Source organism: Hyperoodon ampullatus, assembly GCF_949752795.1.
Source record: "Hyperoodon ampullatus genome assembly, chromosome: 11".
Classification (NCBI taxonomy): Eukaryota; Metazoa; Chordata; class Mammalia; order Artiodactyla; family Ziphiidae; genus Hyperoodon; species Hyperoodon ampullatus.
Window position 1 is genome coordinate 38351503 of NC_136924.1, and position 25117 is coordinate 38376619.

At 43.3% G+C, this 25117-nt stretch overlaps 1 protein-coding gene across 1 annotated transcript; it reads left to right on the plus strand.

The window, feature by feature from the left end:
- Positions 1-17520: 17520 nt before the first annotated feature.
- LOC307060004 (uncharacterized protein) lies at positions 17521-24151 on the plus strand. Its single transcript, XM_079714319.1, has 7 exons — positions 17521-17554; positions 18042-18118; positions 22578-22643; positions 22795-22833; positions 23114-23301; positions 23628-23670; positions 24005-24151. Exons 3-7 carry the CDS (start codon positions 22614-22616, stop codon positions 24062-24064), a joined length of 360 nt encoding a protein of 119 aa, XP_079570445.1. The 5' UTR covers positions 17521-17554; positions 18042-18118; positions 22578-22613; the 3' UTR covers positions 24065-24151.
- The last annotated feature ends 966 nt before the right edge of the window (positions 24152-25117 follow it).

Below are 25117 nucleotides of genomic sequence, written 5' to 3' on the forward strand. Positions count from 1 at the left end.
GTGAGGGGCAGCAAAAAAAACCCCAAAACGAACAAACAAAAAAAACTAGCATACTCTTACCATATAATCCAGTAATCACACACCTTGGTATTTACCCAAATGAGTTGAAAACTTATGTCCACACAAAAACCTGCACATGGATGTTTATAACAGTTTTATTCATGATTGTCAAAAGTTGGAAGCCACAAAGGAGACCTTCAGGAGGTGAACAAATAAATAAACTGTGGTACATTCAGACAATGGAATATTCTGGAGCTTTAGAAAGAAATGAGTCATGAAAAGACATGGAGGAAACTTTAATGGATATTACTAAGTGAAGGAAGCCAATCTGGGTCTTCCCTGGTGGCGCAGTGGTTGAGAGTCTGCCTGCCGATGCAGGGAACACGGGTTTGTGCCCCGGTCTGGGAAGATCCCACATGCCGCGGAGTGGCTAGGCCCGTGAGCCATGGCCGCTGAGCCTGCGCGTCCGGAGCCTGTGCTCCGCAAGGGGAAAGGCCACAACAGTGAAGAGGCCCGCGTACCGCAAAAAAAAAAAAAAAAAAAAAAAGCCAATCTGAAAAGGCTACATACTGTATGATTCTAGCTATATGACATACTAGAAAAAGGCAAAACTATGGAGACAATAAAAAGATCATTGGTTGTCAGGGACTAGGGTAGAAAGAGGGATGAATAGGTACAGAGGATTTTTAGGTCAGAAACCATTCTGAGTGATGCTATAGTGGTGAATACATGTCATTATATACTTGTCCAAACCCACAGAGTGAACCCGAATGTAAACTGTGGACTTTGGATGGCAATGATGTGTCAATCTAGGTTCTTCCATTGCAACAAATATAGCACTCTGATGGGGCATGTTGGTAGTGGTGGAGGCTGGAGGGTGGGCAAGGCAAGGGGTATATGGAAACTGTACTTTGCACTCAAGTTTTTCTGTGAACTTAAAACTACTCTTAAAAAATAGCCTTTAGGGGGCTTCCCTGGTGGCGCAGTGGTTGAGGGTCCGCCTGCCGATGCAGGGGACGCGGGTTCGTGCCCGGTCCGGGAGGATCCCACGTGCCGCGGAGCGGCTGGGCCCGTGGGCCATGGCCGCTGAGCCTGCGCGTCCGGAGCCTGTGCTCCGCAACGTGAGAGGCCACAACAGTGAGAGGCCCGCGTACCGCAAAAAAAAAAAAAAAAAAAAAAAAAATAGCCTTTAGGGCTTCCCTGGTGGCGCAGTGGTTGAGAGTCCGCCTGCCGATGCAGGGGAAGCGGGTTCGTGCCCCGGTCTGGGAGGATCCCACATGCTGCGGAGCGGCTGGGCCCGTGAGCCATGGCCGCTGGGCCTGTGCGTCCGGAGCCTGTGCTCCGCAACGGGAGAGGCCACAACAGTGAGAGGCCCACATACCGCAAAAAAAAAAAAAAAAAATAGCCTTTAAAAAATTTTTTTAAATGGGCAAAGGCTTTGAATAGCTGTTTTTCTCAAGAAGTGATACAAATGACCAATAATACATGAAAAGACACTCAACATTCATTAAGTAAATGCAAATCAAAACCATAAGATACCATTTCTCACCCACCAGAACGCCTAAAATAGAAAACAGGCAACAGTCAGTGTTGGTGGGGACATGGAGAAATTGGAACCCTCGTACGTTGCTGATGGGAATGTAAAATGGTACAGCTACGTTGGAAAACAGTCTGGCAGTTTCTTAAAAAGGTAAACATAGACTTACTATATGATCCAACAATTCCAATCGTAGTATCTACCCAGGAGAAATGAAAAGGTTTGTCCACACAAAGACTTGTATGTGAATTGTTATAGCAGCATTAGTCACAATAGCTAAAAAGTAGAAACAACCCAAAGTCTATCAACTGGATATACCAAAAAAATTTTTTAAGTAGATAAACAAAACATGGTACCTCCATACAATAGAAAAGTCTTCAGCCAGGATGAACCCTGAAAACATTTTGCTCAGTGAAAGAAGACAGACACACAACAATACAGTATGATACCATTTGTATGAAGGGTTCAGGAAAGGCAAATCTATAGAGACAGAAAGTAGATTAGTGAGCTGAGTAGAAATGAGGAGTAAATGTAGCATAAGATTTCTGTTTAGGCTGATGGAAATGCCCTAAAATTAGTTCGTGGTGATAGTTACAACTTTGTAAATATACTAAAATTTATTGAATTGTACACTTAAAATGGGTGAAGAATGAATTTTATGGTATGAAAATTATATCTCAATAAAGCTGTTGGAAAAAAATGGTCTCAGGACTTCCCTGGTGGTCCAGTGGTTAAGACTCCACGCTTCCAATGCAGGGGGCATGGGTTCGATCCTTGGTCAGGGAACTAAGATCTCACATGCCACACAGCGCAGCCAAAAAAAGGTCTGATGATTTTTCAAATGTGTGAAGTCCAGTGTATTTTAATAATGCCTTCTTCCTTTCATCACCTTTAAAAAAGGAAAAAACCCTATTTGTCCTTATTAAAAACATTGATTTTAGGAAATTGGACAGGACAGCACAGTACAGAAAATAAATATCCTCTATAAAATTAGAAGCAATGTAGCATATAGTGAAAAGAATTTATTGTCAGTCCCTGATATCAGTTACAAGCTGCATGTTACCTTTCCTCCATGAACATTGGTTTCCGCATCTGTAAAACGGGCATAACAATGGCTACCACACAGGGTTGAGAGGATTAAATGAGATAATGTATATACTATGAAGCGCCTGGAAGAGTGTCTGCTTCACACAGATGTTTGATAAATGTCAGTTTTCTTTCCTTTGCCTACTAATCAGATTATGAGAATCCTGTTAACTTTCTTTAGCCTCAATCCCTACAACACATTTACAGAGTAGATCCTAGTGACCAAGAACCAGTGGAGGGTGGTAGTCTTGTTGAGGTGGGAGGGTTGGAAGGCACCCAGGGGATTGCCTAGATGCTGTGTTTGCATCTTAAGCCCCCATTTTTCACTTACATTATATGTTATGGATTAGTAAAAATAGAGATTTCTAAAGGTGATTTTATGAACATTTAACCCAAGATTTTTTTTAAATGTCAATTTTCTGTAGAAAAGAATATTACTTTTTTGTGGTAGGGGACATTGATGTACATATAGGTTAAGGACTAACCACTACCCCTAGCCACCTCTCGCCACTGTCGTTGGTGCCCAGTGAATGTTAAATTGGGTTGAATTGAAGACCTCAGCATTTAAGATACTTGTGCTGTTGGTAGTGGAGTGAGAACTAGATCCCAGATTTTTTTTTTTTAAGATTTTTTTGATGTGGACCATTTTAAAGTCTTTATTGAATTTGTTACAATATTGCTTCTGTTTTATGTTTGTTTTTTTGGCCTCGAGCCATGTGGCATCTTAGCTCCCCGAATAGGGATCGAACCCACACCCCCTGCACTGGAAGGCAAAGTCTTAACCACTGGACTGCCAGGGAAGTCCCAGCTCCCAGAATTTTTTACGTGGGTTCAGTGTTGTTCTTCTACTCCATCCCTCCTCTCACCCCACTTTTGGCCTTGATTTAAAGCTCTTCTATCTAAAATGGTTGCATCCTTCTTCCTGAGACCACCACCTTAGAGTCAGAGATTTGAGCAGAGGGTCTTTTGGGTTCCAGTGGTATATGGGATCATAGGGTCCCAAGATGGAAGCAAAAGCAAGGGGGAGGTATCAGGAATTGATCCATCAGGGCCAAGATACACAGCCACACGCCTTATACTCAGCCTTTTCTTTCTGGCCCCTATAGGGAAGGGAAAGCAGCTTTTATAATTTTCCCTGTATTATACTACACATTTTAAATTAAGCTTTTAAGATAATTATAGATTCACATGTATAAGAAATAACACAGAGAAGTCAGATGTACCCTTTACCCAGTTTTTCCCAATGGTAACATATTGTAAAACAATAGTACTACATCACAACAAGGATACTGACGTTGATATAATCAAGATACAGAACATTTCCATCACCACAAGGATCCCTCATGTCATCCTTTTCCTTCCTTAGTCCCTCCCTAATAAAGGGACTCCATTTTAATAATTTTGTTATTTGAAGAATGTTTTATAAATGGAATCATACAGTATGCAACCTTTTGGATGGGCCTCTTTTTTTTTTCACTCAGCATAATTCTCTTGAGATTCATCCAGGTTGATATATGTATCAGTGATTTATTCCTTCTTATTTCTGAGTAGTATTTCATGGTATGGATTTACCACAGTTTAACCATTCACCCCTTAAAGGACATCTGGGTTGTTTCCAGTTTGGGGCTATTATAAGTAAAACTGTACGTATTTGTGTACAGCTTTTGTGTTAACACAAGTCTTCATTTCTCTAGTATAAATGCCCAGGAGTGCAATTGCTGGGTTATGTGTTTGTTGCATATTTAGTTGTGTAAGAAACTATTAAATTGTTTTCCAGAGCAGCTGTACCATTTTGCATTCTGATTAGCAATATTTGAGTGACCCAGTTCCTGTTCTGCTTTTGGTGAAGCAACTTTTTAATTTTAGCCATTTGATAGATGTGTAGGAATAGCTCATTATTGTTTTAATTTGCATTTCCCTTATGGCTAGTGATGTTGACATCCTTTCACGTGCTTATTTCCCATCTTATATGTTCTCTAGTGAAATGGCTTTTCATGTCTTTTGCCCATATTCTAATTAAATTGTTGACCTGTTGAGTTTTGAGAGTTCTTTGTATGTTCTAGGTGCTAGTTCTTTGTCAGATAACGTGGTTTGCAAACATTTTCTACCACTCTGTAGCTTGATTTTTCATCTTTTCTGCACGGTCTTTCACAGAGCAGGAGTGTTTAATTTTGATGAAAGCCAATTTATAATTTTTTTCCTTTTGTGGACTGTGCTTTTGGTGTCAAATTTAAGAACCCTAGCCCTAGGTCCAGAAGATTTTCTATGATTGTTTTCCTAAGAGTTTTATGTTTTACATTTAAGTACATGGCCCATTTTGAGTTAATTTTCATATAAGCTGTTAGATTTCGATTGAGGGGTTTTGTTTTGTTTTGTTTTTGCCTATGGATGTCCGATTACTCCAGAACCATTTGTTGAAAAGCCAGCTTTCCTCCATTGAATTGCTTTTGCACCCTTATCAAAATTCAGTTAAAAGCTACAATAATCAAAACAGTATGGTATTGGCATAAAAAACGAACAGACAGATCAACAGAACAGAAAAGAGTGAAAAGGAAAAAAGAAGGAAGTCTTGACATTTGTGACAACATGGATGGATCTCGAGAAAGACAAATACCATATGATTTCACTCATGTAGAATCTAAAAAACAAAACAAAAAGCAAGCAAAAACAATGAGCAAATAAAACAAAAACACACTCAAAGATAAAGAGAACAGATTGGTGATTACCAGAGTGGAAGGGAGCTGGAGAGTAGGCGAAATGGGTGAAGAGGGTCAATTGTATGGTGATGGCTGGTAACTAGACTTTTGGTGGTGATCGCTTTGTAGTGTATACAAATATCAGATTATAATGTTGTACAACTGAAACTCATAAAATGTAATATACCAATTTTACCTCCAAAAAAAAAAGTCAGTTGAGCCTATCAGTTGGTGACAAATTCTCTTGGTTTTTCTTCATCTGAGAATTTCCTGATTTCCCCCAGCATTCCTAAAGGATATTTTCAATGGATATGGGATTCTGGATTGACATTTCAACACTTGAAAAGTATTGTGTCACTTCCTTCTGGCCTCTATGGCCTCTAATGAGAAATTAGCTGTCATTCAAATTGATTTTTCTCATATAGGTCCTAGATTTGTTTTTCTCTGGCTACTCTCAAGGTTTCTCCTTTATTTTAGTTATAATATCCAAAGTATGTAAAGAATCAGTAGCAAAACAAACGAACAGAGAAACCAAATAACCCAATTAAAAAATGGGCGAAGGACCTGAATAGACATTTCTCCAAAGAAGATACATGAAAGGCCAACATGTACGTGAAAAGATGCTCAACATCACTAGTCATTGAGAAAATGCAAATTAAAACCACAATGAGATATCACCTCATGCCTGTTAGAATGGCCATCATCAAAAAAACAAGAGATAACAAATCATGGCATGGTTATGGAGAAAAGGAAACCCTGTTGGTGGGATTGTAAATTGGTACAGCCAGTATGAAACACACTATGGAGGATCCTTAAAAAATTAAGAATTAGAATTACCATATAATCCAGCTATTTCATTTCTGGGAATGTAGCCAAAGGAGATGAAAACACCAACTTGAAAAGATATCTGCATCCCCATGTTCATAGCAGCATTATTTATAATAGACAAGACATGGAAGCAACATAAGTGTCCACTGATGGATGAACAGATAAAGAAGTTGTGGTCTAAATATACAATGGAATATTATTCAGCCATGAAAAACCAGGAAATCCTACCATTTGCAACAGCATGGATGGACCTTGAAGGCATTATGCTAAGTGAAATAAGTCTCTGTATGAGAAATAAAAATACTGTATGATCTCACTTACATGTGGAATCTAAAAACAACAACAACAACAGAAAAACCAAAGTCACAGAGGCAGAAGGTAGAGGGAGGGGGAATTAGAGAAAGGAGGTCAAAAGGTACAAATTTCCAGTTTTAAGATAAATGAGTACTAGGGATGTAATACACAACATGACTATAGCTTACACTGCTCTATGATACCTAGGAAAGTTCTTAAGAGTAAATCCTAAGAGTTCTCACCATAAGGAGAAATTTTTTTTCTTTTTATTGTATCTATATAAGAAGATGGATGTTAGCTGAACCTACTGTGGTAATTATTTCACAATATATGTAAATAAAACCATCATGCTGTATGTGTTAAAATTTTACAGTGATGTATGTCAATTATTTCTCAGTAAAACTGGAAACAAAAAACTAAACAAAAAATTAATACAATATCATCAGGATTTTGATTGAGATTGCATTGAATATGGATTATAATTGAATATAGAAATGACATCTTGGGAATTCCCTGGCTGTCCAGTGGTTAGGACTCTGCGCTTTCACTGCTGAGGGTGTGGGTTCAATCCCTGGTGGGAGAACTAAGATCCCACAAGCTGTGGGTGTGGCCCCCCCCCCAAATGACATTTTTATACTGCTGAGTTTTCCTAACAGGGAACATAGAATGCTTTACACATAGTATGTGTATGTATATTCAGACCCTAAGAGAAACTCAAGACCTTTGGATGGGGATCAGAGAACAGAGCATTTGTTACTCACAAAGCATCTTGTACCTGTTCCCCACACTAATTCTATTTTCTGCTGTGTCTGCTGTTAACCCATTTGATCCAGTGAGTTCTTAATGTCAGCTATTGTATTTTGTTCTAGAATGTCTACGTTATCTATTGCTATGAACAAATTACCTCAAAACTTATCAACTGAAACAACAAACATTTATTATCTCATGGTTTCCTATGGACCAGGAATCCAGGTGAGGCTTAATTGTGTGCCTCTGGCTCAAGGTCCCTCATGAGGTGGTCATCAGTCAGCTGGCACTGTGGTATCATTGAGGGCTCACCTGGGCTGGGGAAGAGAGCGTGAGGTGGCATCCACTTCATGGTTGTTGGCAGGCCTTGGGCCCTCATCACTTGGGGCTCTCCACAGGGCTGCCTCATTATAAGGCAACTGTTTTCCCCCATAGCAAGTGTTCAGAGAGTGAAAGTGAATACAGTATTCAAGATGGAAGCCACAGTCTTTTTTGTAAACTTATTTTGGAAGTGACATCTCACTTCTACCAAATTTATTCAATTAATCCAGACCACACTCAAATGAATACTAGGAAGTGGAGATTATTAGTGACTATCTTAGAGGCTGTCCTACCACAGTGTCTATTTGATTTTTTACTGATGTGAATTCTCTGTTGAATTACTCTAGCTCTTCATCTGTTTTGTCTATCTTTTTGTCTATTTTCTTTAACATGCTAATCATAGCCATTTTTAAAAGCCCCTATCTGCTAACTCCAATATCTAGATTATCCCTGGGTCAACTTCTTTGACTGTTTATCTCTTAATTATCAGTTAATTTTTCCTCCTTCTTTATAAGTTTAGTAACTTTTAACAAAAATATTTATTTGGTTGCACTGGGTCTTAGTTGTGGCTTGCTGGCTCCTTAGTTGTGGCAGGCGTGTTCCTTAGTTGTGGCTTAGCAGCTCCTTAGTTGCAGCACACGGGCTCCTTAATTGTGACATGCATGTGGGATCTAGTTCCCTGACCGGGGATTGAACCCAGGCCCTCTGCATTAGGAGCGTGGAGTCTTAACCACTGTGCCACCAGGGAAGTCCCAAAGTTTAGTAACTTTTATTGTTAGCTGGACATCATGGATATGTTGTAGATTATGTTAATTTTTCTCTAAAGGAATATCAAGAAAAAGAATAGATACATGTATATGTATAACTGAATCACTTTGCTGTACACCTGAAACTAACACAACATTGTAAGTCAACTATACTCCAATATAAAATAAACGTTTTTTAAAAACCACAAAAAAATTAAAAAGGAACATCAAGTTTTGTTTTGGCAGGCTTTGAGGCTTGAATTTACGTTTCAGTTGATTGGAAGTATTTTAGTTTTGCCCATAGTTGGAGATGCAGTCCTTATTCCTAGGGTGATGCTCTTCTGGAGTCTTAACTGAATGCCTGGAGTATGCACCAAAATCTCTTCCCTTTGGCCAGGCCCAGTCTCCAATGTCATCCAGCACTCTGTGACTCTGAATTTCCCCATGTGCTCTCAGCTCCCCAGAGTTGTTATGCTACGCTGTCTTATCTGCTCAGCTCAGCAGTTGGCCAAGGACTCGAACATCTATACTCAGACCTTTCAGGCTCTTTGCCTATGATTACCTCCACTTCACTTCCCTGACCCTCAAATTCTGTGACACTAGCAGCCCTAAACCCCAGGCTCTGCCTCTTATACCCAGGAAGAACTCTGCTCTCTGTCTTGGCTCGACCACTCCAGGTCACACTTAGGGAAGTACCCTCAGGAGAAAATCTGCACTGGTTGCTCTCCATGCCTATAAGTAGTTGAATGTATTTTGTCCCCTTTTATGTTTTATGTTTGTTTATTGTGGGAAGGTAAATCCAATACCAGCTACTCCCTCACGGCTGAAACTTTTAAGTCTTTGAAAAGTCTTAGTGGGAAGCTGATATTTCACCAGCTCTATTTTTTTTTTTTTTTTTTTTTGCGGTACGTGGGCCTCTCACTGTTGTGGCCTCTCCCGTTGCGGAGCACAGGCTCCGGACACACAGGCTCAGCGATCATGGCTCACGGGCCCAGCCACTCCGCAGCATGTGGGATCCTCCCGGACCGGGGCACGAACCCGTGTCCCCTGCGTCAGCAGGCGGACCCCCAACCACCGCGCCACCGGGGAAGCCCACATCAGCTCTATTTTTATTTCCACTGTAGCTGTTTCTTTTCCCTAATAGACAATTCACTTTTATGGTGCCATAGCCTCTCTTATCTTTTTGAGGATTTTAATATTTACTTTAAAGTCTCTTGATTTTCTCTATTAACTCTTTTCCTTAGTCATTAGTTTTTTTTGTTTGTATAGTGTTGTGCCTCTCTTTTCTACTGTTGGTTTTCTTCAAATATTTGGCAAGTTCTGGCTAAGTGCTCAAGTCTGTCTTTGAGATTCTCTGATGGATTCTCCTTGAATGGTTTTATTTACTGTGAAGTGGCATTAGTCTCTGTGGAGTCAGGATAAGACATTGCTAGGCAGGGTACACTTGTGGTTAGACTTTGGGATACTGGGGGTCCCCATTCCTGCTGGGTGTTACCAGCCATCCAGCAAGGGCCCTCACAATCATTGCTCTCACCTGGTGGTTGATGCATCTATTTTTGTCTGCTTGCCACAGGTGGGGAAAGAGAGGCAGTCAGTCGTCTTTTTGCTTCACATGAATCCCCAAACCAATCATCCCAATAAGTTTCTCTCCTGCTCCCCAGATCTGTCACTCTGACCAACAGAGACTCCCAGGGACTCTCTGCCTCTCACAGTGATATTCTCCTGCCTGTATTTTGTTCTTTGGTTTCCTCTGTCCACCTCATCCTGCCTGCCTTCCATTTCTGAGAGATTCCTTATGGCTTCTGGTTCAACAGGGTACGACATTTTGCTTTCCAGCGCTATTATGGATTTATTTAAAGATCTACTTTCTTTTACCTCTGTTGTTTGAGGTAGGAGAGAGAGGCACCGTACACAGATGGCAGTCTGATGTCTGGCCTTAGTGGCTCCTGAGAACCTTTCTGTTGTCTTGACACCGAAAGCTGACTTGGCTCAGCATAGAATTCTCGAGTCACAATCATTTTCCCTCAAAACCCTGTAGAACATGACTACACTGTCCTTAACATTTAGTATTTCATGTGGTAATTCTTATGCCATTCTGATTTCTGATTCTTTATTCTTTTTAGGTAACCTTTTTTTTTTCCTGCCTTAATGTTTTCTTGTTCTTTATGTTCAAAAATCTTAACCAGGATATGTATACATATGGAAACCTTTGTGTTACTTTTACCTCACTAAGTCAATTTAAAATTATATGATTTAAGCGTCAAGGCTTCCTTCACTTCAAGGAATTGCATTTGCACCTTTGTCTAAAATCAACCGACAATATATGGGTCTATATCTAGACTCTATTCTGTTCCATCTATCTTGACATCAGCAATCTCATACTGTCTTGATTACTGTCTAACTTTACTTTTTCAAAATTCTAGGTCATTGGCACTTCCATATGGACTTTAGGAACAGCATATCAATTTCAACAACCAAAAAAGTTTGCTGAAAATTTTATTGAGATTACACTGAATCTATAGATCAATTTGAGTGTAGAATTCACATTTTAATAATTTTTAATCTTCTGATTCACGACCTTGGTTTATCTCTTCATTTATTTAGGTCTTTAATTTCTTTCAATAATGTTTTGTAGTTTTTAGTGTATAGATCTTCCACATATTTTTTGTCAGAGTATTTCATATTTTTGATGCTATAATAAATGGTATTTTTAAAATTTCAATTCCCAATTGTTCAGTGCTATGAACAATTGACTTTTAATACATTTGTTTAAGAGGAGTTTTAGGTTCACAACAAATACAATTGATTTTTATATATTGATCTTATATCCTTCACTTCGCTAAACTCTGGTAGCTTTTTGGACGATCCCACAGGATTTTATACACAATCATGTTGTCTACAAAATAAAGGCAGTCTTATTTCTTCCTTTCCAATCTGGTTACCTTTTACTCCTCTCTTTTATTTTTTAGTTTTAATCTTTGTAGTTCATTGAAAGAAGTGATCATCATTTAATGGCTGGTTGTATCAAATTTGAGAAGCATTAGTCTAATCAATGATCAAAATTATGATATAGATGCAAGTGAGAGGTTTTTGTCTCGTTTGCAATTTGCAGCATAAATTGATGAGAGAATGTTAACACAAGTGGTTTTGTAAGTTATACAGGTAAAGGGCTGAATCATCGCAGTCATGAGGTTCTGACTCTAGAAATCTGTTACTAAAAGTATACAATTTGACTTCAGGAAAAAAATCAACAAGTGATAAATCAGATTTTAGGTTGATTACTGGACTAGATTAGGCATGGTAAGGGAAATCTGATATTATGCTTTTTCTTTGACATCCTTGCCCCATTCAGGAGTGTGGTAGGTTTACTGATGGTGTAGGGATAATTACTTCTATTTCTCAACTTAGTTCACTGTCTAAAACTTCCAGTACAATGTTGTATAGAAGCAATGAGGGCAAACATCCTTGCCTTATTCCTGAATTTAAGGGGAAAACCTTCAGTATTTTACCATCGGGTATATTGTTAGCTCTAAGTTTTTCATAGATGTCCTTCATCAGGTTGAGGATGTTCCAACTACTCCTAGTTTGCTGGGAGATTTTTTTCAGGAACAGATGTTGATTTTGTCAAATGTTTTTTATGCATCTGTTGAGATAATCATATGATTTTTGTTTTTTAGTCTATTAATATGGTGAATTATATTGATTGGTTTTTGAATGTTGAATCAACCTTGCATTCCCGAGGGTAAACTCCTTTGGTAATGATGTATTATCTTTTTTTTTTTTTTTTTTTTTTTTTTTTTTTTTTTTTTTTTTTTTTTTTTGCGGTACGCGGGCCTCTCGCTGTTGTGGCCTCTCCCGTTGCGGAGCACAGGCTCCGGATGCCCAGGCTCAGCAGCCATGGCTCATGGGCCCAGCCGCTCCGCGGCATGTGGGATCTTCCCGGACCGGGGCAGGAACCCGTGTCCCCTGCATCGGCAGGCGGACTCTCAACCACTGCGCCACCAGGGAAGCCCTGTATTATCTTTTTATATGTTGTTGGTTTCAATTTGCTAAGATTTTGTAAATAATATTTGCATCAATGTTTATGAGGGATTATTTTTTCTTTCTTTTTTTTTTTTGTGGTACGCGGGCCTCTCACTGTTGTGGCCTCTCCCATTGCGGAGCACAGGCTCCGGACACGAAGGCTTAGCGGCCATGGCTCACGGGCCCAGCCACTCCGCGGCACGTGGGATCCCCCCGAACCGGGGCACGAACCCGTATCCCCTGCATCGGCAGGCGGACTCTCAACCACTGCGCCACCAGGGAAGCCCGAGGGATGTTGTTTTGTAGTTTGCTCATGTCATCTTTGTCTGGTTTTGATATCAGATAATGCTGCCCTCATAAAACAAGATGGGAACTATTTCCTCCTTTTTTTCTGGAAGAGTTTGTGTAGAATTGGCATTATTTCTTCCTCAGAAGTTTGGTAGAATTTGCTAGTAAAGCCATGTGGACCTGAAGTTTTCTTTGTGGGAAAGTTAAATAAATTCAATGTCTTTAATAGATATAGAGTTATTCAGGTTATATATTTCTTCTTGCATGAGCTTTGGTACTTTGTGTCTTTTAAAGATTTTGTCCATGTCATCTACCTTGTCAAACTTATCCACATAGCATTGTTCATAATGTTCCCTTATTTTAGTATCTATAGAATCTGCATCAGTCACCTTTATCATTCTTGATATTGATAATTTGCATCTTATTCATTTTTTCCTATCTATTCTATCTAGAGGATTGTACACTTTGTTGAGCTTTTGGTTTTATTGACTTTTTTCTTTTCTTTGTTTTCTATTTTATTTCTTTTCACTCTGATTTTTAAAATTTCTTGTGCTTATGTTGGCTTTTATTTGCTCTTCCATTTCTAGTTTCTTAAAGTAGAAACTGAGGTCATTGATTTGAAACATTTCTTATTTTCTTTTTTAATTAATTATTTATTGAAGTATAGTTGATTTACAATGTTGTGTTAGTTTCTGGTGTAGAGCAAAGTGATTCAGTTATACATATTCTTTTTTATATTCTTTTCCATTACAGTTTATTACAGGATGTTGAATTATAGTTCCCTGTGCTATACAGTAGGACCTTGTTTTTCATTTTTTTTTTTTTTTTTTACTTTTTGGCTGTGGCACGTGGCATGCAGGATCTTAGTTCCCTGATGCCCCCACGCCCCCTGCAGTGAAACCCATGCCCCCTGCAGTGAAAGTGCAGAGCCTTAACCACTGGACTGCCAGGGAAGTCCCATGTTTATCTATTTTATATATAGTGGTTTGTATCTGCTAACCCAAACTCCTAATTTATCCCTCCCCCACCCTCTTTCCCCTTTGGTAACCATAAGCTTGTTTTCTAGAGACATTTCTTATTTTCTAATATAGGTGTTTTAGTGCTATAAATTTCCCTCTATGTACTGCTTTAGCTGCATCTCACAAATTTTGATATTTTTTCTTTTCTTTCAGTTCAAAATGCTTTCTAACTTTCCTTTTGATTTTTTATTTCATATATACATATATATGTACACACACACACACACACACGCACGCACACACACACATATTTTAGCTGCACTGCAAATCCTGTGGGATATTAGTTCCCTGACCAGGGATTGAAACCAGGCCCTCGGCAGTGAGCACAGAGTTCCAACCACTAGACCGCCAGGGAATTCCCTATTTCACACATATATTATTCATTTATTTACTTATTTTTGAATTTTATTTTATTTATTTTTTTATACAGCAGGTTCTTACTAGTTATCCATTTTATACATATTAGTGGATACATGTCAATCCCAATCTCCCAATTCATCACACCACCACCTCACCTCCCCTGCCACTTTCCCCCCTTGGTGTCCATACGTTTGTTCTCTACATCTGACACACATATATTATTTAAAGGTGTGTTGTTTAGTTTCCAATTATTTGGGGATTTTTCTGGGATCTTTCTGTTACTAACTTATAATTTAATTCCATGTGGTCAAAGAATGTACTTGAACTTACTTAAATCTTTTAAATTACAGAGGCTTGTTTCATGGTTGAGAATATGGTCTTTCTTGGTAAATATTTCATGTGTATATGAAACTAAGGCATTCTTCAGTTTTAACCACCATAGTTTTGTAATTATTATTTAGTTACATTTATAGTAATTTGGGGAGGGTATAAAAGCTATTGTCTTGAATCAGAAGATGTCTATTTGACTTCTTCAAGCACCTTGAGGGCAGTCTGTGTGTCCTGTTTACCTTTCTATCCCCTCAGCATTATTCCTGGACCAGAATGAAAGCTCAGCAGACACTGGTTGAATAAATGGATTACACTTAGAAATGGTCAGGCTGTGTTCTTGTTTTTTATTTTAAAAAGAAGATTATTGTGTTATGTGACAAGACTGAGTCTTACACACCTTTGTGTCTTTGTGTCCCTACAGGACTTTGCATAGAGCTTGGCACATTGCAGGTGCTAAAGCAGCATTGATGGCATTGAATGGAACAAAAGAGATACCTACAAAGGTGCTTTCTCTGACTGGTTGGGATTTAAAGCCACCCTGAGGCAATGACAAGCTACTCTGGCCAAGGTTGGAGAGGTTGTCCTGTCATAAAGCCCCCTAAGACATGATGTCACACACAGACAGTGCTCTCCTGTGAAAGGGAGGGGCTGTGCACTGGACTGCCAGACTTAGCTGACCTCTGGTGCCCTTCTCAGTCTCAGTCCTGGAGCCTGAGGGGAGGTGAATAGGTTGCCTGTACACTGATATGGTCAAAGGATACTCTGCAAATCACTAACGTCATCAGGCTTGGTAGATTTGGTAAGCAGTTTCAAAAGGTTGCGCTCAATAAACCACCCAAGCAGGTGAAAATTGTCTTTACGATTCCTAGCCTGCCTGTCCTGCATCCCTTTCTACTTGACGTTCCTCCTTTCCCCCTCTTCTTCTCTGACTCAGGACTCATTTTCTCTCCTCCAAACCTTCCCTCAGAAAAAGCCTGATAACTTTGCTCACACCAAGTTATAAATAATGAAAAAGCTTACTGTTGAGTATACTGCTAGCAGTATTCTCAGAGAAGGTAATTCAGTATGAAGGGAGGTGCTGTAGTTCCCTGCAGAGAGGTGAAGTGAGCTGAGGCCCGAAAAAGGCCCACTGGATTTGGTGACTAGGAGCATATTGGTGACCTTGGTGAGAGAGGCTTCAGAGGTTGATGGGGACAGAAACAGATTGAAGTGGGCTGTGGAGTGAGGGAGAGGTGAAGAGGGGTGAAGACACGTACTGCAGTCAGCTCTCTCAAGGAGACTGGTGTGAAGGGTAAGGGACAATAAGGATGGTATCTGGAGAAGGGATATGGGTTCAAGGGAGAAGGCCTTTCTTTTTTTAGTGGAAGAGATGAGTGATATGTTTAAATACTGATGGGAAGGAGCCAGAAAAGGAAAGGATGAATATACAAGTGAGAGAGGGGGCCTCCAAACACCCAGGTTATGAGAAGACCAGATGAATGGATTACGAGAGGGGGCTAGCCCCCCTCCTGTGAGAAGCAGAGAATGGGTGAGTTTGGTGGCAGAAAGTCTAGGGAACACCCATCTGATAGTGCGTGTGTTCCCTGGTGAAAGTGAGGAAGGCAGAGGAGGGGCTGGAGGTTTAAAGAGAGGTTCAGAAATAGTCCCTGTGGAGAATGGGGAACTCACTTGGGAAGCAGAGGCTCACCAGGCCACACTGAGGTCCACCTCACCCTGGAGACCTTGACTGCACCACAGTGTCAGCTTATATGCAATTTGACACTGAAGGTGGGATTCTAGACAGAGAGGGAATTTCTGAGGCGGCTAGGGAATCTCCCCCAGAACCCTCAAGATCATTCCAAAAATGCTGCATAACACAGAAAATACTTTAAACTGTTTTTAGTTTTAAATCATTTTTATTTACTATTATAATTAGCCACCTACACCTGGGGTCATTTTACACAAAATGTTTAATAGAGCTATACCTTTTTCCTTAATCCTCTCCCAACCCCGCTTTTCCCATCCTGATTCCCTGGGACCTACCTTTCCAGCTCTGAGGACATTGAAACCAGCTTTTGTTTGGGGCTCTGAGGTCTTGGGAGAAACTCCTGAGCATTTTCCAAGCTCCTAGTGCTAGCTCACTCCACCCTGAGTTTAGCCTCCAGCTGTGACCAGCAGGCTCTCCCCTGGATGAACCCTGCTTATGGAGGTCCTGCCATTTCCCCCAACTGCCTCTAGCCCATTGCAATCCTTGCAAGCCACAGAGTAAAGGAACACCAGGACCCTGGTTCTATGTGATGCATTGACTGTTGCCATCTTTTCTTCTTAGACTGAAAATGGTGTTTGGTCTGTGCTGCCAGAGAGAGAGGTAAAGTTTAGATGGGCCCTGTTACCATGCCCCAAAAGACCAGGAAAGGGGACCCCTCACTTGGTGCCTCAAGGATGGGAAAATAGGGTTCTATATTCTCTTTTCCCTGACTGTTATAGTATCTCTGGGACTCAGGGTCAGAGTGGAGGGCCTGGTACTGACAGGTGGGACATGCCTTTGTGTGTGTGTGTGTGTGTGTGTGTGTGTGTGTGTGTGTGTAGGCAGGGAGCCATCATCCTGGCAGTGCCAAGATGCTCTGTTTGAGGGAGTTCCCTGGTTGCCTAGTGGTTAGGATTTGGCGCTCTCACTGTGGAGGCCCGGGTCAAGGAACCATCCTGCGTGCAGCGCAGCGCACCACATCCAAAAAAAAAATTTTTTTTAATGATGCTCTGTTTGTCCCAAGGGAGGGGTCCTAGAAGAGGAGGATGGACAAAGAGATATTATTTCTAATCCAGGTTGTGGGATCTGTCAGTCCAGAGTAGGGAGGGCTTTGGAGGGCTTTGGGGGGAAGAGCTAATCCAGCACTTGAATGAATAACTATGAATGTCCAGCCAAGACTAAGTCCCTGCCTTCTGGCTGGAGAGGCAAGATGGACCTGTATAAACAAGTAAAGAAGGAAAGGAGAATGGAGTGGGTCAGGGGGTCCTTGTGGGTTCCAGGCACCAAGTCTGGCTTTCTCAGCAGTAGGCAGAGGCACAGAGCCTGCTGGCCAGTCAGCAGGGAGCCCAGGCTGAGCCCTGTTACAGCTGATGGATTCATTCATCCACAAGTATTGACTGGACGAGTGCTGGTGGAATAGATCCTGGGGCTTGGACTGGGGAGGAAAACCAGCACCCACTGGTGAGGGCACGAGGCCCCAGCCTCAACTCAGCTCTGCTTTCCTTACAGGCTATACAAGTTCCTGTATGTAGTAAACATCTTCATTCTTGCAGGTAAGCGTCTGGGTGCTGGGGTAATTTGGGGATGATGGCAGGACCCCAGTCTCCAGCTACTCACCGGGATTCCCAGAGGTCCCCTCCTGAGACTGCCATGTACCCGGCTCCCCAGGGCTGGTCACACTGCTCAGAGCCGAGGCTGGTCTTCTTTCCCCCTTTCTTCCCTCTGCACCTTCATGGTGAGTCTGGGATTTGAACCCATATCTCACTCTAAAACCCACGCATACCCCACAAAACCCGCAAACAAACCAAAAAACGCATACAACCAAATAATGTCCTGCAGCAGTGATCTTCAAATTTTTGCTTGCATACCTTTTGAAAAACTATCCCTTCACACATTGTAAGTTAATATCTAATATCTTTCATCACACATTAAAATAGTTTAAAAGGATATAATTTCTGGCATATTGTAAATACTGACATTTAAAAATAATTACATCACTCTTTTAAATGTTTTAACTAGTCTTTCTTCATCTACCTGCAGGAGTGGTGTACTACTATTTTCAGGGGTGTGTGGGGAAGACAGCCCCTGACCATGAGATCACTCGGGAAGCATCACAGGTAGGGCCTCTGTCAGAGCTTAGAGGGACCGTCTCACTGTAGCAAAAACAGAGGTCATACTCCTTGATCTCAAATGGTCACCCAACTGTGTGTGTGTGTGTGTGTGTGTGTGTGTGTGTGAGAGAGAGAGAGAGAGAGAGAGAGAGAGAGAGAGAGAGAGAATGCGAGGGCTCTGGAGAAATTCCCTGTGTTCCTGGCAAAGTGTCAAACAGAGGCCCCACCCACCATGGGCTGGCTGTAAGCTCACCTCAGGGCTCCGTAGCACTGACCTAGACAAACCTAAAGGAACAGGTGACCCCTAATGCACGTGAGTAGCCCTGGAATATGGTTCAACACTCATATGTGAATCGGGTGGTGGTGAGCAGGACACCTGCCTGGGGTTACATACCCTCTTTAACGTCCCAGGTCCAGGAACCTATGGCAGAAGCCCCTCCTCCCAGCCCTCTGTCAGGAAAACACAAATGGACACTGGATGCCCACTAAGGGCCACGTGCTGGATTAGGTGTTGCCCATCTATTGAAACCTCGCAGCAACCCAGCAGCTCCCACTTTATAGAGGAGGAAACGTAGGCTCCCAGAGGGACAGTGACTAGACCGAGGCTGCCCAAGGTAACAGGACATAGCCACATACCTGGTGTCTGGAGGCCTCCTGCTCTCCATCTAGTGCTATTGGGAAGAGAGGATTTTCGTGGGTATAAGCTTATCTGTGACCCAGCAACACTGAGAAGTGTGTGCTACATATTTAGGGAGGAACTATTCAGAGGTTGGAGAGCCCCTAATAAGGCCCATGTTGGCAGGAGCCTTAGAGACAGAGCCCTGTGTTGCTTCCTTTTTTTTTTTTTTTAATCAAATTTTCATTTTAAAAAGTTGTATTGTCATCAAAGATATGCATATACATAGTTCAAGGAGTCAAAGTTTTAAGACTTGAAACAAAAAACTAGCTGTCTTTTGTCCCAATCCTCTTCACCCATGATTCCCACAACCCAGGGTGGGAGTCTTTCCAGCTTCCAATTTTCTAGCTGAAGCCTTTGATTTTGCCTCCATGGTTCTAAATAGAAAGCTTATCCTGCTTTGTCTTAATTTTTCAGATTTAAACATTATCCAATGAATTCCTACAACGAAAGATGAGAATTTAGCTCTCGTAACAGCTGCACACTTACTGCCTCCTCCAACATACATCTCACCTTTCTCTAGTCTTCCAGTATAGTTATATCCTAGTTTTTGGCATTGCAAATTTTTTTTTTTTTTTTTTTTTGCGGTAGGCGGGCCTCTCACTGTTGTGGCCTCTCCCCTTGCGGAGCACAGGCTCCGGACGCGCAGGCTCAGCGGCCATGGCTCACGGGCCCAGCCACTCCGCAGCATGTGGGATCCTCCCAGACCGGGGCACGAACCCGTGTCCCCTGCATCAGCAGGCGGACTCTCAACCACTGCGCCACCAGGGAAGCCCCATTGTAAATGTTTTATTCTGAGTAATGACATCTTCAGTTGTTAAAAATTTTTAAGTATCATTTTTGCTTTTATGCTGACTTTTATATCATTTTGGCTTTTTTAAAATAATTTATTATTATTATTTATTTATTTATTTTTGGTTGCGTTGGGTCTTCGTTGCTGTGAGCTGGCTTTCTCTAGTTGCGGCGAGCGGGGGCTACTCTTCGTGCAGTGCGCGGGCTTCTCATTGCGGTGGCTTCTCTTGTTGCCGAGCACCGGCTCTAGGCGCGCGGGCTTCAGTAGTTGTGGCACACGGGCTAGTTGCTCCGCGGCATGTGGGATCTTCCTGGACCAGGGCTCGAACCCGTGTCTCCTGCATTGGCAGGCAGATTCTTAAGCACCGGACCACCAGGGAAGTCCTCATTTTGGCTTTTAAGTCCCTCTCCCACACAGTGGGCTCTTTTCACTCATTTTTTTTAAATTAAGGTATTATTTATACAGAGTGAAATCCATCCTCTTTAGTGTGCAGTTCTGTGAGTTTTGACAGATGTATGCAATTGTATAATTGCCACCACAACCAGGATACAGAACAGTTTCATCATTTCAAAAAATTCCCCCATACTCATTTATAGTCAACCTTTTCCCCACTCTCAGCCCCTGGCATCCAGTGAGCAGTTTTCTGGTCCCATAGTTTTGCCTTTGCAAGATGGTCATATAAATGGAAACATCCAGGGACTTCCCTGGTGGTCCAGTGGTTAAGAATCTGCCTTCCAATGCAGGGGACGTGGGTTCAATCCTGGTCGGGGAACTAAGATTCTACATGCCATGGGGCAAGTACTGAGCCCGTGCGCTACAACAAAGACCCAGCGCAGCCAAAAGTTAAATAAATAAATAAACAACCAACAACAACAACAAAAATCCAGTATGTAGTCTTTTATTTATTTATTTGGCTGTGCAGCAGGATTGTGGGATCTTAGTTCCCTGACCAGGGATTGAACCTGGGCCCCCTGCAGTGGAAGCACAGAGTCCTAACCACTGGACCTCCAGGGAATTCCCCAGTATGTAGTCTTTTGAGCCTGGTTTCTTTCACTTAGCACAAGGCATTTGAGGTCCACCCAGTTGTGTGTAGCAGTGTTTGTTCCTTCTTATTGCTGAGTAGTTGTCCATTGCATGGATGTACCACGGTTTGTCCATTCACCAAGCAAGAAACATTTGGATTGTTTCTAGTTTTTTGGCAGTTACAGATAAAACCACTGTAAGTGTTCATGTACAAGTTTTGTGTGAACATAGGTTTTCCTTTTACTTAGGTAAATACCTAGCAGTGGAATTGTGGGGTCATGCAGCAAGCGTATATTTAGTTTTGTAGGAAACTGTAAAACCTTGCCAAAATGGCTGGCACCCATTTTGCATTCTCACTGGCAATGAATGAGAGGGTCCATTTGTTCCATATCATTTCCAGCGTTTACCTTTTTTTTAGTCATTCTAATAGGCTTGTATTGTAATTTTATTTAGATCAATATTGAGGATTTACACTGTTTATTTTTTTATTAATTAATTTTTGGCTGCATTGGGTCTTTGTTGCTGCGCATGGGCTTTCTCTAGTTGCGGCGAGCAGGGGCTATTCTTCGTTGTAGTGCGGGGGCTTCTCACTGCAGTGGCTTCTCTTGTTGCGGAGCATGGGCTCTAGGCGCATGGGCTTCAGTAGTTGTGGCTCGCGGGCTCTAGAGTGCAGGCTCAGCAGTTGTGGTGCACGGGCTTAGTTGCTCTGCGGCATGTGGGATCTTCCCAGACCAGGGCTTGAACCCGTGTCCCCTGCATTGGCAGGCGGATTCTTAACCACTGCGCCACCAGGGAAGCCCGAGGTTTACATTTTAAAACTATGTAAATAGTATTCCTGAGTCATGTAGTGTACTGTAACTACTCTTTGTGTATAATTTTGTTTTTTCCTCTTTTTTTTAAATTTTAGTTTTCTCTGTACCTATAATTAATTCATCCAAAATCTCTACCAAAAAAATTAATCTCCTTGCAATACACTTAGACAAATTAGGTGTTTTATCCGTATGATCGTTTCCCTGGAGACATATCTCATGGAGCCCTCCATCCTCCTCTTTCCACCTGGACGGGACGTCCTTGAGGCCTGCTGCTCAGCTGTCCTGGGACCTCCCTTCACCGTCACTGTGGGGAGTGCTTCACTTCTTTCACGTGTGGGAGCTGATGTTACTCTTTATTTGGGGGCGGGCACAAGCTCCAGCTGCTTCCTGAGGGGTCGTCCTGAGATACTACATATCTGAAAGGTCTTCATTCATATTTAACTCAGTTTGGCTAGGTATAGAATTCTAGACTAGAAATAATTTTCTGACAGATTTTGAAGCTCCTCATTTTATTCTGGCTTCGAAGGGTTGGTGTTGAAAAGTCTGATGAAAGTTGAGTTCCTAAAACAGACTTTTTTCTTCATATCTCTGGAAGTTTTTAGGTTCTCTTCATCCTCAGTGTTTTGAAATTTATTGATGGCATAATCTGGGGTGGGTCTCCTTCATCCATTGTCCTGGACACTTGGCGATTCCTTCTCTTCTGGAAACTCATGTCGCTCATCTTTGGGAAATTGTCTTGGTAAAAAAATGAACATATTTATTTGGTATCTTTCCCTGCCACCCCAGTTTGTTGTCTCTGTTCCCTCTTTCAGAAAGATCTATGATTTATCTGTTGGACCTGCCGCTCTCTTCTCTCTATTCTTTACCTTCTACAATTTGACTGGATTTTTAATTTTTAATTCCTATTATAATATCATATTTGTTTTTGAAGAATTAGAGATTGTTGTTTGAACATTTCTATTTTAGCGCCTATACTTGTTTTGTAAATGCAAAGTTTATCTTTCTAAAGCCATCAATTATTGTTTGTGTGAAGTTTTCCTTAAATCCTTGGTAGTCTTTAGGTGTCTTCACAGCAGGCATTGACAGTGGACTAGTACATAGCTGAGCCCTTAATATGTCACCTCAGCCTGCCTTCTCTCTCTCTTTCTCCTTGTCATGCAGCCCTTAGGGGAGACCTTAAGGCCAGTGTGGGGACTGATGGATAAATGCTATCCTGTGACCGCTCAGGTGGGTAAGGGCTGGGGACCCCTCTCCCCCTGGGGTGGGGTGGCTGTCCCGGGCACCCTCGGTAGGCACACACAATAAGAGGATGGGCCAGGCAGGGAAGGACTCCCAGACACTCACAGCTGAATGTCACTTCCCCTGTTTCCCTCTGCAGAGACGCAGAGTCAAGAGTGGGGAGAAGCAAGACTCTGAGGTAAGGGAGGCCTGCCCTGCAAGGGCCCGGGGCCGGGGCTGTCTCCTGTCAGAGCTCCCTGAGGCTCAGGGATGCCCCAGCTCATGGCCAGGGGTCCCAGGGAGAGTGGCAGGGCCCCTCTAGGAAACCTACAACCCTACCACAGCATGAGCTGAGAAGGGAGGGGCTTCCCTGGAAAAACAAAGAACTACACACACTCCAGGTGTGGAGAACAGGGAGAGGGGCTAGGGGAGCAGGGGGCCTTTCTGCCCATATTCTGCCCTCTTGTCCCTCCCTGCAGGCCATGACCCCCAAGGCAACAGGAGGACCGAATGATGCTGCCCCCAAGGAGGAGACTGATATCTTGTCTTCGGATGAGGGGGAGATGAGGTCCCCAGGAGAGGAAGCAGCAGCCCCATTCCTTCCTCCATTCCTGCCGGGAAGGAGGTATCTGAGGAGGAGGAGGTGGCAGGGACCCCAGGCTGGGAGGTAAGGAAGCCTGGTGCCTCGACTGGAACATTCCAGCATAGGTCCTACTGAGAAGCCCCAGGGGTCTGCAGGGTGGAGTGGAGAGGCCCTGGGGAAGGAGGGCAATGGGGGGCGGGGGCTGGGGCACCCCCAAGATGACTGAGCCAAACTGCCATCTCAGTCGAGCAACAGCTCTGTGAGGAGCTGAGAGGAGCAGCCGTGGCCTGAGCAGAGAGCAGATCTGAATCCTGGCCTCCCCTGACTTCTTGTGAAGTGAGGCCTATTTCCCCATCTGCACAGTGTAGAGCCTGTCTCATCCCACCACCGTCCCCCTTCTTCCTTCCCAGGAAAATAAAAAGGTCCGAAAGGAGATTGCTGCATATACTTCTGGTAAGACAACTGACCCCACCCTGCTGTAGCAGGGCTGCCCTCCTCTCTAAGCTCAGTGACCCTGCAGAGGCCACAGACAGTGACCCTCCTGCCCCAGGGAGGGGAGGGAAGAAACCCAGGTAGCCAGATGCATTGTTTTTCCTGATGAGCACCCCCGCTGCCTCCTGCTTCCTTCTTGGGTTGGCAGGACTTGAGGCCACTGCGCGTGGGCTGGAGGAAGGCCTAGCCTTATATCAGCGCTGACCTGCTCCCCTGGCACCAGAGTGTACCTGGCCCTGGGGAAAGGTTCCTCCCAGCAAGGAACCCACAGGGCATGTCTGTTTGTGCTTTTTAGAGGCTTCTGAGGTGGACCTCATGGAGGAGAGGCCTGGGGGCTGGGTCCCCCAGCTCCTGAGGAAGCTCTGGCTGGGCTGGTCTCCAGCCTCTGACATCCCCAAGACTCAGAGCCACGAATGACAAAACATCCAATAAATCCACAGTTGCTGCTTCTGCAGGCCTGGCTGCCTCCTTTCAGGGGCCTCAAGTTTCCACAAACTCAGTGTGGTTTCATCCACGCTCCCTGTTCCAATAAGCTGTGGGAACACCACCTCCTGCCACTAAGCCCACGATAGGGGATACGCTGGAGACTGAACGGGGCCCTGGCTGGTCTTCTGACTCAGTGCCAAGGGAGAGGCCAAGTTCCCTGAATGCTAAGAACTGTGAAGCTCACTGTCATGAAGGCAAAAGTGGCCTGGCTGGGGGCAGTGCTTCTGCCTTGGGTGTCTGTGGTCCCCGAGCTCTTAACCTAAATGCACCAGGAAATCTGCTTATGACTCAGGTAAGCAGACAGTCATTAGAAGCCCTTGGGTGGTGCCTGTGCGTGCTTAGAGGCCAGAACAACTGTCGGGGTGGTGGGCACAGGTAGACGGCCGTCCCCACCCTCAGCTAGGGCTCCAGGCTAATGAGGTCCCAGCCCCAGAGTCAGAGCAGGAAGACAGGCCCCAGCAGCCGTCTGGTGCAAACTTCTCATTGGCTGAAGGGGAATAGAAGCCTGAGGTCACACAGTGTCGTAGCAGAGCGAGGACTAGAGCCAGGGTGTCCTCCTCCGAGCTCCCCACATGGCCTCCTTCTGCTCTGGCCACCCCATTGTCACATGGGTCCAAGGTTGACCCCTGTCCCTAGGGCATGCCTGCGGCCCACAGGGGCTCATTCCCGGCCCCTGCCAAGCCTCCTGAGTGTCCGGCCTGACCTGGCCACTCAGAGGACGGAGCCCGGGTTGGAGGCTAGATGAGTGTCCTCCCACTCCAGCGTGGCCGTGAGTGGCAACTCCTATTGGGCAGGGGCTGGGAGATGAGCATCCCTAAGGGGCAGGGAAAGGGGGCCCATCCTATCTTGGGGTGACTAAGAGGCCCAGGGAGGTGGCTCACTCCTGGGCTGCCATCAGGCTTCCCAGGGAGAGCTCTGGCAT

Bases quoted from the DNA above. Each gene is read 5' to 3' on its own strand.
- LOC307060004 (XM_079714319.1), top strand. From the start codon at position 22,614: ATGGATAAATGCTATCCTGTGACCGCTCAG. The intron at 22,644-22,794 runs GTGGGTAAGGGC...TTCCCTCTGCAG, and splicing joins GCTATCCTGTGACCGCTCAG to AGACGCAGAGTCAAGAGTGG. The intron at 22,834-23,113 runs GTAAGGGAGGCC...CCCTCCCTGCAG, and splicing joins GGGAGAAGCAAGACTCTGAG to GCCATGACCCCCAAGGCAAC.